Genomic DNA, 14150 nt, shown 5'->3' on the forward strand with positions numbered 1-14150 from the left:
ATCTATGCACAGATATGAATTCAGCAGCCCACATGCCTCGAACACATTGCTATATTGCAGTACCGTGGGACTCCCACTTCAACAAAGGGGAATGATTCAAGCATGTGAATCTATGAAAGATCCAATACTGGAAATGCTGCTGATTGTAATATGTACAGACTTCAACAGCAAGTTAATTGGCGAGGTGAAATGGTGTGCTGAATAAGTGACTTAGACCATCTGTCCAAGTTGAACAACGTCTTTGCCATACAGGCTCTGTGGTGGATAAAAATCATAAACTTCAAAAAAGTTTACCTTGTCTAAAGAGAAGAGATTATTATATAGGCCAAGACCTTGAGTAGACGTACTTTCACATCCCAATACTTGCAAAGGACCTGAGAATCATGGAAGCTGCACGCCACTATCAATTTAAGGCACTACCCTTTGGTGCGAAATCTGCCCTTCAAGTTTTCACAAAATGCAAGGCTCCCATTGCAGAATATTCAAGGATAAACTGCAAAGTCTACTCCTACTTAGACGACTGGTTATAAAAAATTCAAAATGTTTGCAGTTGTCAACAAATGCCCAGAAAGACATTAACACTAACTGCTTTTGGACTAGTGATAAATATAGCAGATTCAAGTCTATCGACAGAAGTTGTCTTTTTTTAGATGCAAAAAACTAAAACAAACGAAAAGTCATCATCTCAAGAAAGGAGCAAGAAACTCATGCAGCAAGCAACCATGCTAGCATCAGCAGAGAGCAACAGTGCGAAAAGTATAATCAGCCTTCGGGGCTACATCCTCATGTATTCCTCTAGTAACTCAATGCCACGTGAGAATGTGCTTAATCCAAAATTATCTCCGCGCTCAGTGGGTTTGATGGATTTGGATGTGGCTCGAGCGATTGCCAGCGGCTGAGATTAATTCAAGCATTCGATCCATCATCTTATTTTTGCACTGGCTACAGATAACATGGGAGTAGGATGCTGAAATAGAAATCTACATCAAAGAACGAAGCCCTTTGATGGTGGCAATAGGAAGAGACATTTTCAAAGTGCAACCTTTTGTTCATTCAAAACAGCAAATAGTTCTAACAGACTTCACAAACAGGATGGAGAGTTCACATGAGAAATGTACACACTAACAGTTTGTGGTCTGAACAGGGCACAAGTCTCAAACAATATCTTTAGTGTTACAGAAGTTTGGGAATGTTTGCAACAGACATTTTAAAAAATGGAAGGGATTTGCAAGGAGACTTCCACTCTCAGAGTTGATAAAAGCTTTATCCTGTAAGCCTTCCTTCCAATCTTGTAAGTATAAACATTAAGAAAGACTATTGCAATGCAACCTTAGTTGCGCCAACAAAGGCCTGTCAACACTAGTTCATAGAACTCTGGAACATGTCCATTCAAACACCAATCCAGTTCAAAGTGGATCCTCATGTGCTTCAAGGAACGAAAGGCAAATTCTCTAGGATAATCTCCAATCTTTTCAGCCAAGATCCTGGCTCCTCCAGACCTAGAATTCATTAATTTGAGTATTCCAGCCTGTCATAAGTGGATAGCAGAAGCAGCAAAAGTTCTTTCAGCCATCAAACCATACAATATAAAATGTAAAAGATTAATTTATGGGAAGGAAAAAGTAATTCCTTTACAAATAGCATGGCATAAATATTTACCATATATATTGAAACTAGCACAATCCGATATTGCACTTAATTCTATCATGGTCCACCTTTCTGTGAACTCTAGATTTTTAAGAACTCCAACCAAAGAATCTTCACCAAAATGAAGCATTTGCAATGCAATAGGTCTTGCATTTACGAAACTCTTGTAAATGCGAGACCTATTGCAGTGCAAATGCCGGTTTGTTAAAGTGCCCATGCTGCACTATCACTTTAATGTCGGCCATGCCCCTTTCCTTAGTGGGGCCGTGTCTAAAGAAATTGGCGTGGTAGTCATTAAAGTGAAAGTGCGGCATGGGGCGCTTGTACAAAAAAAAGCATTTGTCTGTCAAGTTGACAAACTTTTTTTGTAAAAGCGCCCCATGGCGCTTTAAAAAAAAAAAAAAGCAAGCATTTAATAAAGAAAGGAGCGTGGCAGCTCTATTCAAAGCAGATTGCGCTGCAAAAATAAAGAAAGGCAGGCGCAAGAAAGCACGTCGTGACTGGAGTAGGACAAAATAACGAAAGAAAAGAGGTCTGACAGACTAAATAAACATACTGTGTAACCACACAGGTAAAAGGTCTAGTCCTTATGGGAGGTTACAAATGCAGACAAGGCGTTACAAAGAGGGTCTAACAACCCTATTAATGAATCAAAAGCAACCATTTATAAAGGACAGTAAGAGGAGCCAAGTGAAAAGATGGGCGAAGCTCTAAGTCCATACTCCAATACCCCTGATATTGAAAGCAAAATAATGTAGTGTACCTCATTACGTTGTGATAGTCAAACTGTGGCTTTCTAGACTTTTTCTAAATACTCGTCTCCAATCTAGTAGAATATCAGAGTAGTAAAAGCTTTGAAATCTCACTTGTGCATCGCCACAATCTCAGTGTTCCACCTTATGAATCTCTGCCTCTGTAGGACTCCCTAGATATTTGGTGCTCACGTTTCAGAAAGGGAACCTTCTCCTTAGCACGACTCTCAATGAAGGAACCTTCACCTATCTGGTACAAAGAGCAAGCATAAACAGGTCTTGTCTTCTCTGTACATGCTACTAACTAGAATCCAGTGTCTGAAGTGGGCTAAGACCACCAGGTTTGGAAGACTTATGATGAACTAACAACACAGTATGAAGCAGAGGTCACTTATCTGCAGAGTGCTTCATTTAAGAGTGGGTTTGTAACAATTTAACAGTAAGTGACCCAATTTAAAACGTACAACCATTCCTTCACAATGTTTATAGATATTATTCATTCCAAATAAAATATGAATTTAGGTTTTATTTCTAAATCCCAATCGTTCTACAATTAGAATATTTAGCATACATCAGGAGGAATGGTATTCAGCCAAGCCTTGGGTAGATCAGGAATAATCCACTGGATCTCGCTGCATGGTAAATTAACTGATACCTCAACTCTTAATAATGCCCCAATGGAACACAATGCTAAACTCTGGACACAGCTCTCCTGGAGCCTAACGAGTGCAGTGCCACAAGGATGGATTAGCTCTTACGTCACAGTGACTACACTGCTAGGGCGAGATGAATTGAAAGATGCTACTTCACAACAAGTGAACTAACAAAGGACTTGGCACCATAGAAGCAACGGATTGGACTTGTTAGGTTGTCCCCAATAAAAACATCCCTGACTTAATCACCAGTGGATTGCCCCAGCTGCCCAAGACTTGGCTTTATGTTAAGATAAAATAAAACTACAACTACACACTTTTTTGCCCATGATGTCGTGAAAATGCATGTTGACAGCCTGGTCCACTGATTGTTCGTCCTCGAAAGTTATAAATCCAAAACCTAGCCAACGACGAAGAGTGAATCAAGGTAGCAGGGTGTTGTGACACAAAACAGGATGATGAACAGTATCAGGGGCATAACCAAGGGTTTGGCTGCAGGTTTCAGACTCAAGCCAGGTTGCTGGTTGAAAAACCATAGCAATTTAATTAATAAAGGATTTAGTTTACTTTTGAATCAGTCAATTTCAGAAATTTTAAAACATCAGTTAGGATTTGTTTGACATACAAAGACCAAACATGAATGGTTTAAAACACCCAACCTAGGACCGTGTGCCACATTTTTAGAAGGCTGTTATCTTCTCACTTCTGGAAATGCTAAGCCTTCCACATTGCTGGTACAATCCAAACATTGTGCAATAACCATAAGGTCGGATGGGCCACAGAAGAGTTCAGAATTTCAGCACCCCACCACCTAACCCATTATTCCGCAGGTAATACACCATCACGCTACAAAAGTCTGGTTTTCCATATACCAACATGTGCAACTTTCTCCCTCCTCCTTGTTCAAGATCAGCTTAAACCTTCTACAATACATCATAAATCTAGAATGCTGCTTATAATCTGGTGTAGAACATATGAACTGCATAATCTACGAAGGAAGTCTTTGGGTTCTACAAATGATTGTGGTAACATCTGCCCCCCCGTCATGAATCTTTGTTTAACATCATACACTAACCAATGACCACTGCTTCTAGAGCAACAAAAGCCTGGGACACAACACTATAACCACATTTGGCTGGGTATATAGATACCTTTGTGGAAACCATGCCTGTCTGTCCCCTTACAAACACCTTCTAAATTAGGCTGCAGTTTAAGTCCCCGCTATCCTGGTTTAAGCATATAGCAACTTCAAGCAACATCACTTCAAAGACAAATCTGCTAATGTCTTGAACCATGCTGGGTATGCAAAAGTCTGCTGTCATACAACAGAGTACATTCTTCAATCAATGTGCACACGGTAGCCTGAGAATTTAAAATAAAGGCCGAATCATTTCAAGCAAAATAGCTTTTCTGAAACCTTAGGCTTCCCCCTTGATTGGCATTTTACTTTGCAGCTAATGCTGACAGCAGCCACATATTGCTTGTAAGCGTTAAACAGAAATACAATATCTATAACAGTTAATGTCTCTTGAAGCTTATCCAACGTTGTTGGGGAAGCCCAAAGAGGCCTATCGTGAAAAAGGTTATAATTAAGATACACAGATACAGGCCAAAAAGAATTTCAGCAGGTCAATTCTGCTGTGAGAAACATGAACAAAAGGCATTTTTACAATAAAACAAATGTTTAAAAATGTTTCGAAATCCCACACTGAGAAGAGAAGTATAAACGAAGTTTTGAAGTTTAACTATGCAGACCACTGCCAAATCAGAGTGCAGCTTCCATCACAACATATTTGCTTGGAAGCAGCCAAGCGGACAACGCAGGGAACTAGCACGCACTTTGACAATTGCTATGTGCCTAACCAGAGGCCTGGTATACACACAAGTGGTGATGTCCCTTTGGTGCATAGTGGGCTCTCTCGCTGAAGTCCTTCACCCTACCTCTGGAAGTCAGAATGACAGTCTGCTGCTCTCTTTTGGTGAATTTCAACCTGGCCCAGTTCAGTACAACACCACAATGTGGTGTCCACTGCTAAAAGTGAACTCCAGGTCAGTGCTGCAATTAGAGCATTCACCATTTAGGTTAAGGGGATTCTTGCCTGAATCTAGGTACAAAGAGTGATTTTAGTTTGCCTTGAAAACCTCAAGTTGACAGAAATAAAATTATATAGTCCCGTTAAAGACATAGAAAGAGCACAATGAGTGGTGGACCCAATCAGAATTTCTAGGCAGCCAGGAACAATTGCATATAATGTTAATAAATGAAATGTGCTTAGAGTCAATACAGGGAGTCTTCATTTGTGCCTCAGCTAGAAACAATGAAAGACAGGCACAATAGCTGACCAATGGAGATCAACCTACTGCTATGGACAAGGAATGAGTAGCTGACACATGGAGATGAAGAGAAATGGTCCAGCCAAGGTAAAAGAATGAAGTAGAAATAATGTGTATTAACAGAAGGCTCAAAGACTGAAAATGGAGGACAACTGGTGAAAAGCTTCATGCATTAATTAAGGGGTAAGGAACTGACGAGGCAATACACAAAAGACCAGAAAGAGTACACAATAACAGGGATAGGAGGAACTGGCATAACTCTAGGAGCAGGCGCATTAAAAGAAGAAGGTGGGAGTGACAGCATGAGAAGTGAAAATAGGCAGTATGCATTAATTGAGGTGATGAGGGCCAGCTAGACAGAAGCGATGAGGGGCTGAATTTGAATAGAGGGTACATAATCTTACCAAACATAAGACACGATGAGACATGTACACAGAGAAAAGTTACTGAACTGTCATTACAGTTCTTCAGCGTTAGAATCTTTCATACATTCACATGCTTGAATTTTTCCCAGACGTCTGGCTACGAACCGTTACTACAAATTTCTTAACAGCAGCATTTCAATACATTTTCATTGACAATGAAAACAAATGGAAAAGATTCATAGACCATAACTACCCATCCAAGTCATTTTATCACCTGAGCTCTAGCAAATCATGTAGGGGACCCAGGGTTCCAACCCTCTTCAGGGGCTTCAGCTGTTTTCTTAGCTTGTACCATAAATTTCTTATTAGCTTAACGAACGAGTAAGAGGGCAGGAGCATGTGAATCTATGAAAGATTCAAATGTTGAAGAAGGGTGGTTACAGGCAAGTAACTTTTTTCTTCTCCATCACTGAATCTTTCTTATATTTACATGCCTGAATTACATTTACAAAAATACATTATATCCTACATAGGTGGAAAAAGTCTACCTTAACGGAAAGGTTTGTGCAGCACTGTCTGTTCTACTGCGGTGGCTGCTTTTCAATGGACATGCAGACAGTAGTGTGTGGTGGATCTGTGGGTTGAAGACCAAGTCGCAGACTGGCATCCCAGAGAAGAGAAGCGTTGTGACACCTGTGCTCGTTGTTGAATGCGCCCCAGCCCAGCTTTGGCAAAACAGAAGAACATTCACGCTGTGATCCAACATGAGATGTCGCATTTGGATAAAGCAAAAGACACAACTGATGCACGGAATGCAGAACAAATCAAAACATTCACCCCCAGTCAAGAGATCTGGGTTAAATCCATCATTCTTTTGCTCACCATGCCACCCCAGTTTAGACCAAACCATGCATTTGGATAAAGCGCATTCTTGTTATAGTTTCTCTATGAAGCAAACAATTGATTCGCTGTCGCGAAAGCCCTTTATTCTATCGATGTGGAAATTTAGACATGCTCTGAAGTCAAAGAATAAAGTGATCTTTCTGTAGCTGTAGATGGTTGTAGGGGAAATAAATGCTAAGTACATGTTCTCATTTAGCTACCACAAAGTTGGTATCTTGGTCTTAAATCTGGGGGTTGTAGCTAAGGACGCTTTATTTGAAAAACTTGTATTTCCCCGATGCGTCTTACCAGTGTTTTTGCAGATAAGACAACCTTCCATTAGAGCCATTGAAGGAATGCCTTATACAATAGACTAAAAAAGTTATTTGATAAGAGTATCTAATACCATAATTAATTCCTACACTGGTAGAGTCTTTGCTAGCGTGAAATTGCAGAACAGACCTCTAATTAATTCTATCACCACCCCAGCTTAGAACAAAGATGGTGTCACAGGAGTTCTGAGAGATCAGGATATGGCTGCCAAATGTACTCTAACCGCAACATATCTTAACCCGAAATCTGCCAGATGTAGGCGCTAAGGTAGAACCTCATGTGGATGCAATGAAGATGGTCAGTATTTGCCGTCATGCAAAGGCAAAATATATTCCATTACAAAGAATATGTTTTAATCGTGGAATTTTCTCTACCTGCTTGCAGAATCTTCATACAGTCTGATAGAATATTCTGTCGGCCTTATCTAGGCCCACAGCAGCCATGCGGTCGGGTGCAGAGAAGTTGCGTTGTGATGCACCTGTCCTTGATTTTTGCAAAAGAAGGCATGGATCCAGTTCGAACAGGACTGACATTTCTACTGGAAGATCGCACAGTTTGGTGAACCGTAATGGCCTCGCCCACACGGAGGCAATTAGTATTAATGTACATGCTTCCTGTTCAGCTTTCGTTAAACCCTTAAAACCAGCAGGATCGGGGGGAGGGTATCCCTGACCAAGGAAAAGAAAATGCTTCACCTCCCAATATCCTCCAGTGGTATGGTCCAGTGTGACGTAAAGATCTAGAGGAGGTGTACCCAAGTCTTTTAAACACCAGCTACAGTTGTTTCAGGTCCAGCTCCTAATTGTGGCAGTCCACATACTTTAAGACGCATGCAGTTGCCTTTTGTAATCTTGAAATATGCGCCAATGTTAGATTGGTCTTACGAAGCGGCACTGCTTCTGTATAATGTACAGAGTTGTCATATTGTCCGTCTTTATTCTGACATACTGATGCAAGATCAGCAACAGGGAGGTTTTCATGGCTAGTCTGGCTGCCCTCAACTCTAGTTTTTTTATGTGCAGTTTCGGTTCTGGGGGAATTCAAAGCATGCTTGCAAATTAATTTTTTTCCACAGCCTCCCCAGCCTTTCAACAAGGCATTTGTTTTAATATGGAACCGTGGTTGCTCTACATTAAGATCCTACCCTGCATACGCCTTTTTGGGTCATCCACCAGGTGTCATGGTAGATTTCAGCTTTATGGTCATTTAAATGCAGTCATCCCTTGAGCTTGAGATCTGTATCCAGTGCATGTCTAGAGTTTCTTTCAGGGGTCTCATACTCAGTCTACACTGCAGGATTAGCAGAATGCAAGATGGAATCATTCCTGGAACTTTGTACTTTATGACAGCCATCTGAATACTTGCATTAGTATCTTGCATCAATTTTATCAATCACTCTCCTCTTTCCTGTGACAGCTAAGGCTTCAGGATATCTGCACAGATGTTCAACCAGAGGGGAAAAAAACCTTCTGTGCCCATCTGAGTAGTAATTTTCTTTAGTAGAGGATCAGACCAAACTCTTTCGGTAGATAGTTTGCACATACAATAGGCGTTCCTCCCAAAAGCAATCAAGGAATTTATAGATCTTATGGATTGCCTGTCTAGCCTAAGCAAACTAAGCATTTTTGCTCAACTGTGACAACTGGCGAGTTTAACGTTTGTGCATCCCTGTTCACCAACATGTGGGAGTTGTAAGCATTCAAGTGGCAAGTCTTTTGGAGTTGGTTCTAGGCTCTATTGCTCAGCTGGAAAAATTATCTTGGACGCCAGTTTCCTTGGTCTGAATCTCATCATCATCAACACTGCCATTATCACTAGCAACCGGTGGAGTGTCTTGACCCACACCCGACTTGACAATCCAGAAGGTGGGTTTGTACACTGTTCTGGAGAAGACATTCGAGGTGGCACGATGGCAGATAGAGTAGTGAAGTCAAGTCCGCTGGGGAAGGAATATGCTACTTACCAGTATGCATCTGTTCTTGGCATGTAGAGCTGCAGAGTTGTACACGCCCACCCGCCTCCCCGGCTACCTGTATCCATTCCAGTACATCTTATTTAGATACTACACACATGGGTTTCTCACTGTGATTACCAAGCTCCATCATTTCCCTGTTGGCGAAAAACAATCTGAGGATGGAGCCGAAGCCCATGCGCAGTACGGACCGAAGGAGGAGTCACCAAACTCGTGACTTCCAAAGACTGTCCAAGAAGAAAAACAAACTGCAAACATCCGGGCCCAACACCAGATGGCGATCTATGCTAAGTGTACAACTCTGCAGCTCTACATGCCAAGAACAGATTCCGTTCGAGGCATATGAGCTGCAGATTGTACACTTAGCATAGATTATATAGCAGTACCCAACCCTAGCGGCGACCACCGGTATCCGTTGCAGTGGTTTGAAATAGTGTCTTTAGTACAGCCTGGCCCACTCTAGCTTGCTGCTTGGAATGCACATCTACACAGTAATGTTTTGTGAAGGTGTGCGGTGTAGACCATGTGGCTGCTTTGCAGATGTCATCTAAGGGTATATTCCCTAGAAAGGCCATAGAAGCCCCTAACTTTCTTGTAGAATGGGCTTTAGGCGGAACACAATGTTCTTTTAGCCTTTTGGTAGCAAATCTGTATGCATTTTACAATCCACCTAGCTATCCCTGATTTAGAAATGGGGTTGCCTTTATGTGGTGGAGAGAAGGAGACGAACAATTGTTTAGTCTTCCTGAAGGGTTGCGTTCTTTGTATGTAGTATAGCAAGGCCCTTTTTACATCGAGTGTGTGTAAGGCTCTTTCTGCAACAGATTGAGGTTGCGAGAAGAAGACAGGTAATTCCACCGATTGATTGAGATGGAAGGGGGAAATGACCTTGGGCAGGAACTTCGGATTTGTGCGAAGTATGACCTTGCTGTGATGTATTTGTATGAAGGGTTCCTGTATAGTGAACGCTTGTATTTCACCAACCCTTCTAAGGGAAGTGATAGCTACGAGAAAAGCTGTTTTCCAGGTGAGAAACTGTAGCTCGCATTTATGCATTGGTTCGAAGGGCGGACCCATTAGTCGTGTAAGAACTAAATTTAGATTCCATACAGGGGAAGGTGGTGCCCTGGGAGGAATTACTCGTTTAAGGCCTTCCATGAAAGCTTTAATAGCGGGCACTCTGAAGAGAGATAAATGCTGTCTGTTTTGTAGATAAGCAGCGATCGCTGCTAGGTGTAGGCGTATGGATGAATATGCCAGGTTACACCTGTGAAGATGGAGCAGATAGCATATGATGTGCTGTATGGATGCATCTAAAGGGTTGATTGTATTGTTACGGCAGTAAATAACAAATCTTTTCCACTTTGCGGCATAACATGCTCTAGTGGTAGGACGTCTGGCTTCCATGATGATGTTCATGCAATCAGGGGGAAGGTTAAGGTATCCGAATTCTAGGATTTCAGGAGCCAGATGGCCAGGTTGAGCTGAGCTGGGTCCGGGTGCCTGATTTCTCCATGGTTCTGGGTTAGGAGGCATGGGGATAGGTGCAGTTTTTGATGTGGTACCACTGATAGTTGTAGTAGCGTGGTGTACCACGGCTGCCTGGCCCACGTCGGAGCTACCAGAATGAGTGTGAGGGAGTGCTGTTGTAGCTTCCTGACCACTAATGGAATTAGTGGGAGAGGTGGAAAGGTGTATGCAAATCTGCCTGACCAGTTCATCCATATCGCATTGCCCTTGGACAATGGGTGTGGGTATCTGGCGGCGAAGCTTGGGCATTTTTTGTTTTCGTGGGTGGCGAAGAGGTCTATCTGAGGATGCCCCCACTGTTGGAAGAATGGCTGAAGAACTTGCGGATGCAGTTCCCATTCGTGTAGTTGTCGCGTTTGTCTGCTGAGCAGATCTGCCATGGTGTTTTGTACGCCTGGAACGTGTTGTGCCAGGAGAAAGATGTTTTGGGGAATTGCCCATCTCCATATGCTCTGGGCTAAGCGGGAGAGCTGGGGAGAGTGTGTCCCCCCCTGTTTTTGGATATAATACATTGCAGTCATGTTGTCTGTGCGAATGAGGACTGCTTTGCCCGAAATCTGTTTTTGGAAAGATTTTAGGGCTAGAAAGATCGCCAAGAGCTCCAGATGGTTGATGTGGAGCAATTTTTGCTGTGGCGTCCATAGACCTTGCATTGTGAGGTGTAGGAGGTGCGCTCCCCAGCCGGAGAGCGATGCGTCCGCTGTTAGAATCACCTGAGGAACCGGGTCCAGGAACGGCCGCCCTTTGGAAAGGTTTGTGGTGTTCCACCACTGCAGAGAGTGATGTGTGCGGCCGTCCACCAACACCAGATCCGTCAGCTGACCCTGGGCCTGGTTCCACTGTTGTGCTAGGCACTCTTGAAGTGGACGCATGTGTAGTCTTGCATGGGGCACTATAAAGATGCAAGACGCCATCATTCCTATGAGCTTCATGAACACTCTTGCTGGAAGAGAGTGTTGGGGAAGGAATGTTTTGCGTAAGGCTTGAATGCTTGGGATTCTGGCTGTGTTTGGATAGGCAATACCTTTGGAGGTGTCTATAGTGTCCCCGAGATATTGCTTTGTGTGAGATGGTATGAGGTGGGACTTTTGGTAGTTCACCGTGAAGCCTAGCTGGTGGAGCAGTTGGATGGTGCTGTTTGTATGCTGCACGCATTGGTGGTAAGACGCGGCTTTTATCAGCCAGTCGTCTAAGTAAGGGAAGACGTGAATGTGTTGACGTCTGAGGTGTGCTGCTACTACCGCTAGGCATTTGGTAAACACCCGTGGTGCGGTGGTGACCCCGAAGGGGAGAACCGTGAATTGGTAATGTTGCCCGTCCACCACGAACCTGAGGTATTTCCTGTGAGAGGGGTGTATTGGAATGTGAAAGTATGCGTCTTTCAGATCCAAGGTTGTGAGAAAATCTCCCTGACAGAGGAGCGGGAGGACTTGTTGTAGGGTGACCATATGGAAATGGTCTGAATGTATGTAGGCATTTAGAGGCCGGAGGTCCAGAATGGGCCTGAGGGTCCCGTCTTTCTTTGGTATTAGGAAATATAGGGAGTAAACCCCTAGATATTGCTGATTGATGGGGACCTGCTCTATAGCGTGTTTTTGGAGGAGGGAGAGTACCTCCTGTTTGAGCAGTGTGGAATGTTCTTGAGACATTGGACGGTGCCTTGGTGGGATATTGGGCGGGGTAGATGTTAGCTCGAGACAGTACCCTGACCGAATGATTTGGGTCACCCATTTGTCCGATGTTATGGACTCCCATGCGTGGATAAAGTTTGTAGTCTGCCCCCGACCGGAGTGGAATGGTCTGGGGGGAGCGGAGGGAAGTCATTGTGTGGGCGGGGTGGCAGAACGGGTGTTGTTAGTTTTGCCCCTGCCCTTATTGTTGTTGCCTCTGTAACCACCCCTTTGGTTGCTCTTTGAAAAGGTATTTTGAGGAGGGGATTTGTAGGAGGTAGAGGTGCTATCGGTGGAGAAGCCTCTGCCTGTGCCACGAAAGGAGGAGCGTCGAAAGGAACGTTTAGACGCTTGTGTTTGGAGTGCCCCCATAGACTTTGCTGTGTCTGTGTCCTTTTTCATCTTTTCCAACGCTTCGTCTACCTTGGGCCCAAAGAGAGTTTGTTGGTCAAAGGGGTGATTGAGTATGGACGCCTGGACTTCAGGCTTAAACCCTGAGATCCTGAGCCAGGCATGGCGACGAAGCAGGACACTGGTATTTATGGCTCTAGAAGCAGTGTCGGCTGCATCGAGGGCACACTTAATGGAGGTGTTTGTAATGAGCTTACCCTCCTGTATTAGCTCATGAGCCCTACGCTTGTGTTTGTCGGGGAGGTGCTGCATAAGAGCCTCAAGTTCGTCGTAGTGTGCTCTGTCATAGCGCGCAAGTAGCGCTTGTGTGTTTGCAATGCGCCACATGTTTGCAGCTTGAGAGGCGGTGCGCTTGCCAGACGCGTCTAGGAGTTTGGATTCCTTGTCTGGCGGTGGGGCTTCCCCTGAGGACTGGGAGTTAGCCCGCTTTCTAGCTGTGGAGACAACTAGGGAATCTAAGGGAGCAGGGCCCTTAATGTATGCAGGGTCTGTGGGTGCCGCCTTATACTTTTTCTCTATTCTAGGGTTTAGTACCCTGGCCCTGACAGGGTCTTTGAACACCTCTGCGGCATGCTTGGTGACACCCTTAAGCATGGGTAAGATAGAGGTGGATTTGTCCTGTATGTCGAATGTATCCAGTAAGAAGTCGTCTTCCACTGGTTCAGTGTGCATGTCCACCCCATGGTAGTGTGCTGCTCTCTGCACTAAATGATGGAACCCTAAGGAGTCCTCTGGAGGAGACGGCCTGGATGGGTATAGGTCGTCCTGAGGAATATCGGGTACATCAGGGTTATTGTAATCCTCCCACGGGTCTGGGGTCCCTGGTGGAGTGGGATCCATTGGGGCGTCCGCCGGATAATTGTCCGGGTCCCCGTCGTCCGGATCTGGGGACGGGGCCGGAGAGTAGTGAGGTAAAGGTGGCGGAGACCTGGGAGGGGGAGGGGGTGGAGGAGGTAGGGGAGGTGGTAGTGGGGAGGGCACTCTGAGGGGAGAAGTAGCAGAGTCCTTCCGTTTGGGTGGTGGAGGAGGAGCCGGAGTATCAAGGCGTCTTTTCTTGATAATTAAAGTCAATAGTCCAGTCTTTGGATCTTTGGACAGAGTCTTTTGTAAAGGGTCTGGTGTAAACAGAGCCAATGGCGTCGAGTCGTCCGTCGGCACCGGTGATTTCGGAACCGAGGACTTCGATGGTTTGTGTGCGCCATGCTTTTTTGGGGCCTCCGGTTTTTTCGGCGTCGAAGGAGTTTTCGGCGCCGGAGCGTCGGTGCCGACAGATTTGTGTTTGGTCGGCACCGAGAGTCCAGGCTTCGGCACCGGTGGCTTCGGAGTCGTGCTGGATATTGCTTTCTTCGGTGCCGGATGCTGTTTTTCGGCACCAGGCGTCGGCTGGCTCGATCCCGAGCTGCCGTGAGACTTTGGAGGCTTCGACACCGGGCCCGAAGGTGGGGTGATCGAAGCTTTGGTCTTGGTTTTGCCCAGGCCGGCAGGCGAGGGAGTAACCCGAGTCTCTTTGGTTTTGGGCGCGGGGGTGGGAGGGGGCACAGTACTCACGGCCCGCTGCGCCGGTGTGATGTCCTCCACGTCGGAGTCGTCGGCCTCGGAAG

General features: G+C 44.8%; 1 protein-coding gene across 10 annotated transcripts in view; it reads right to left on the reverse strand.

Moving 5' to 3' along the window:
* Nucleotides 1-14150, reverse strand: part of DAZAP1 (DAZ associated protein 1) — a 585407-nt gene that overhangs the window by 290431 nt on the left and 280826 nt on the right. For all 10 annotated transcript variants that reach the window (XM_085638285.1, XM_085638289.1, XM_085638284.1 and 7 more), the window contains exon 7: nt 3370-3452. In XM_085638285.1, the coding sequence (XP_085494411.1) occupies nt 3370-3452 (83 nt within the window). The remainder of the gene's footprint in view (nt 1-3369; nt 3453-14150) is intronic.

This window comes from Triturus cristatus, chromosome 12, assembly GCF_964204655.1.
Source record: "Triturus cristatus chromosome 12, aTriCri1.1, whole genome shotgun sequence".
NCBI lineage: Eukaryota > Metazoa > Chordata > Amphibia > Caudata > Salamandridae > Triturus > Triturus cristatus.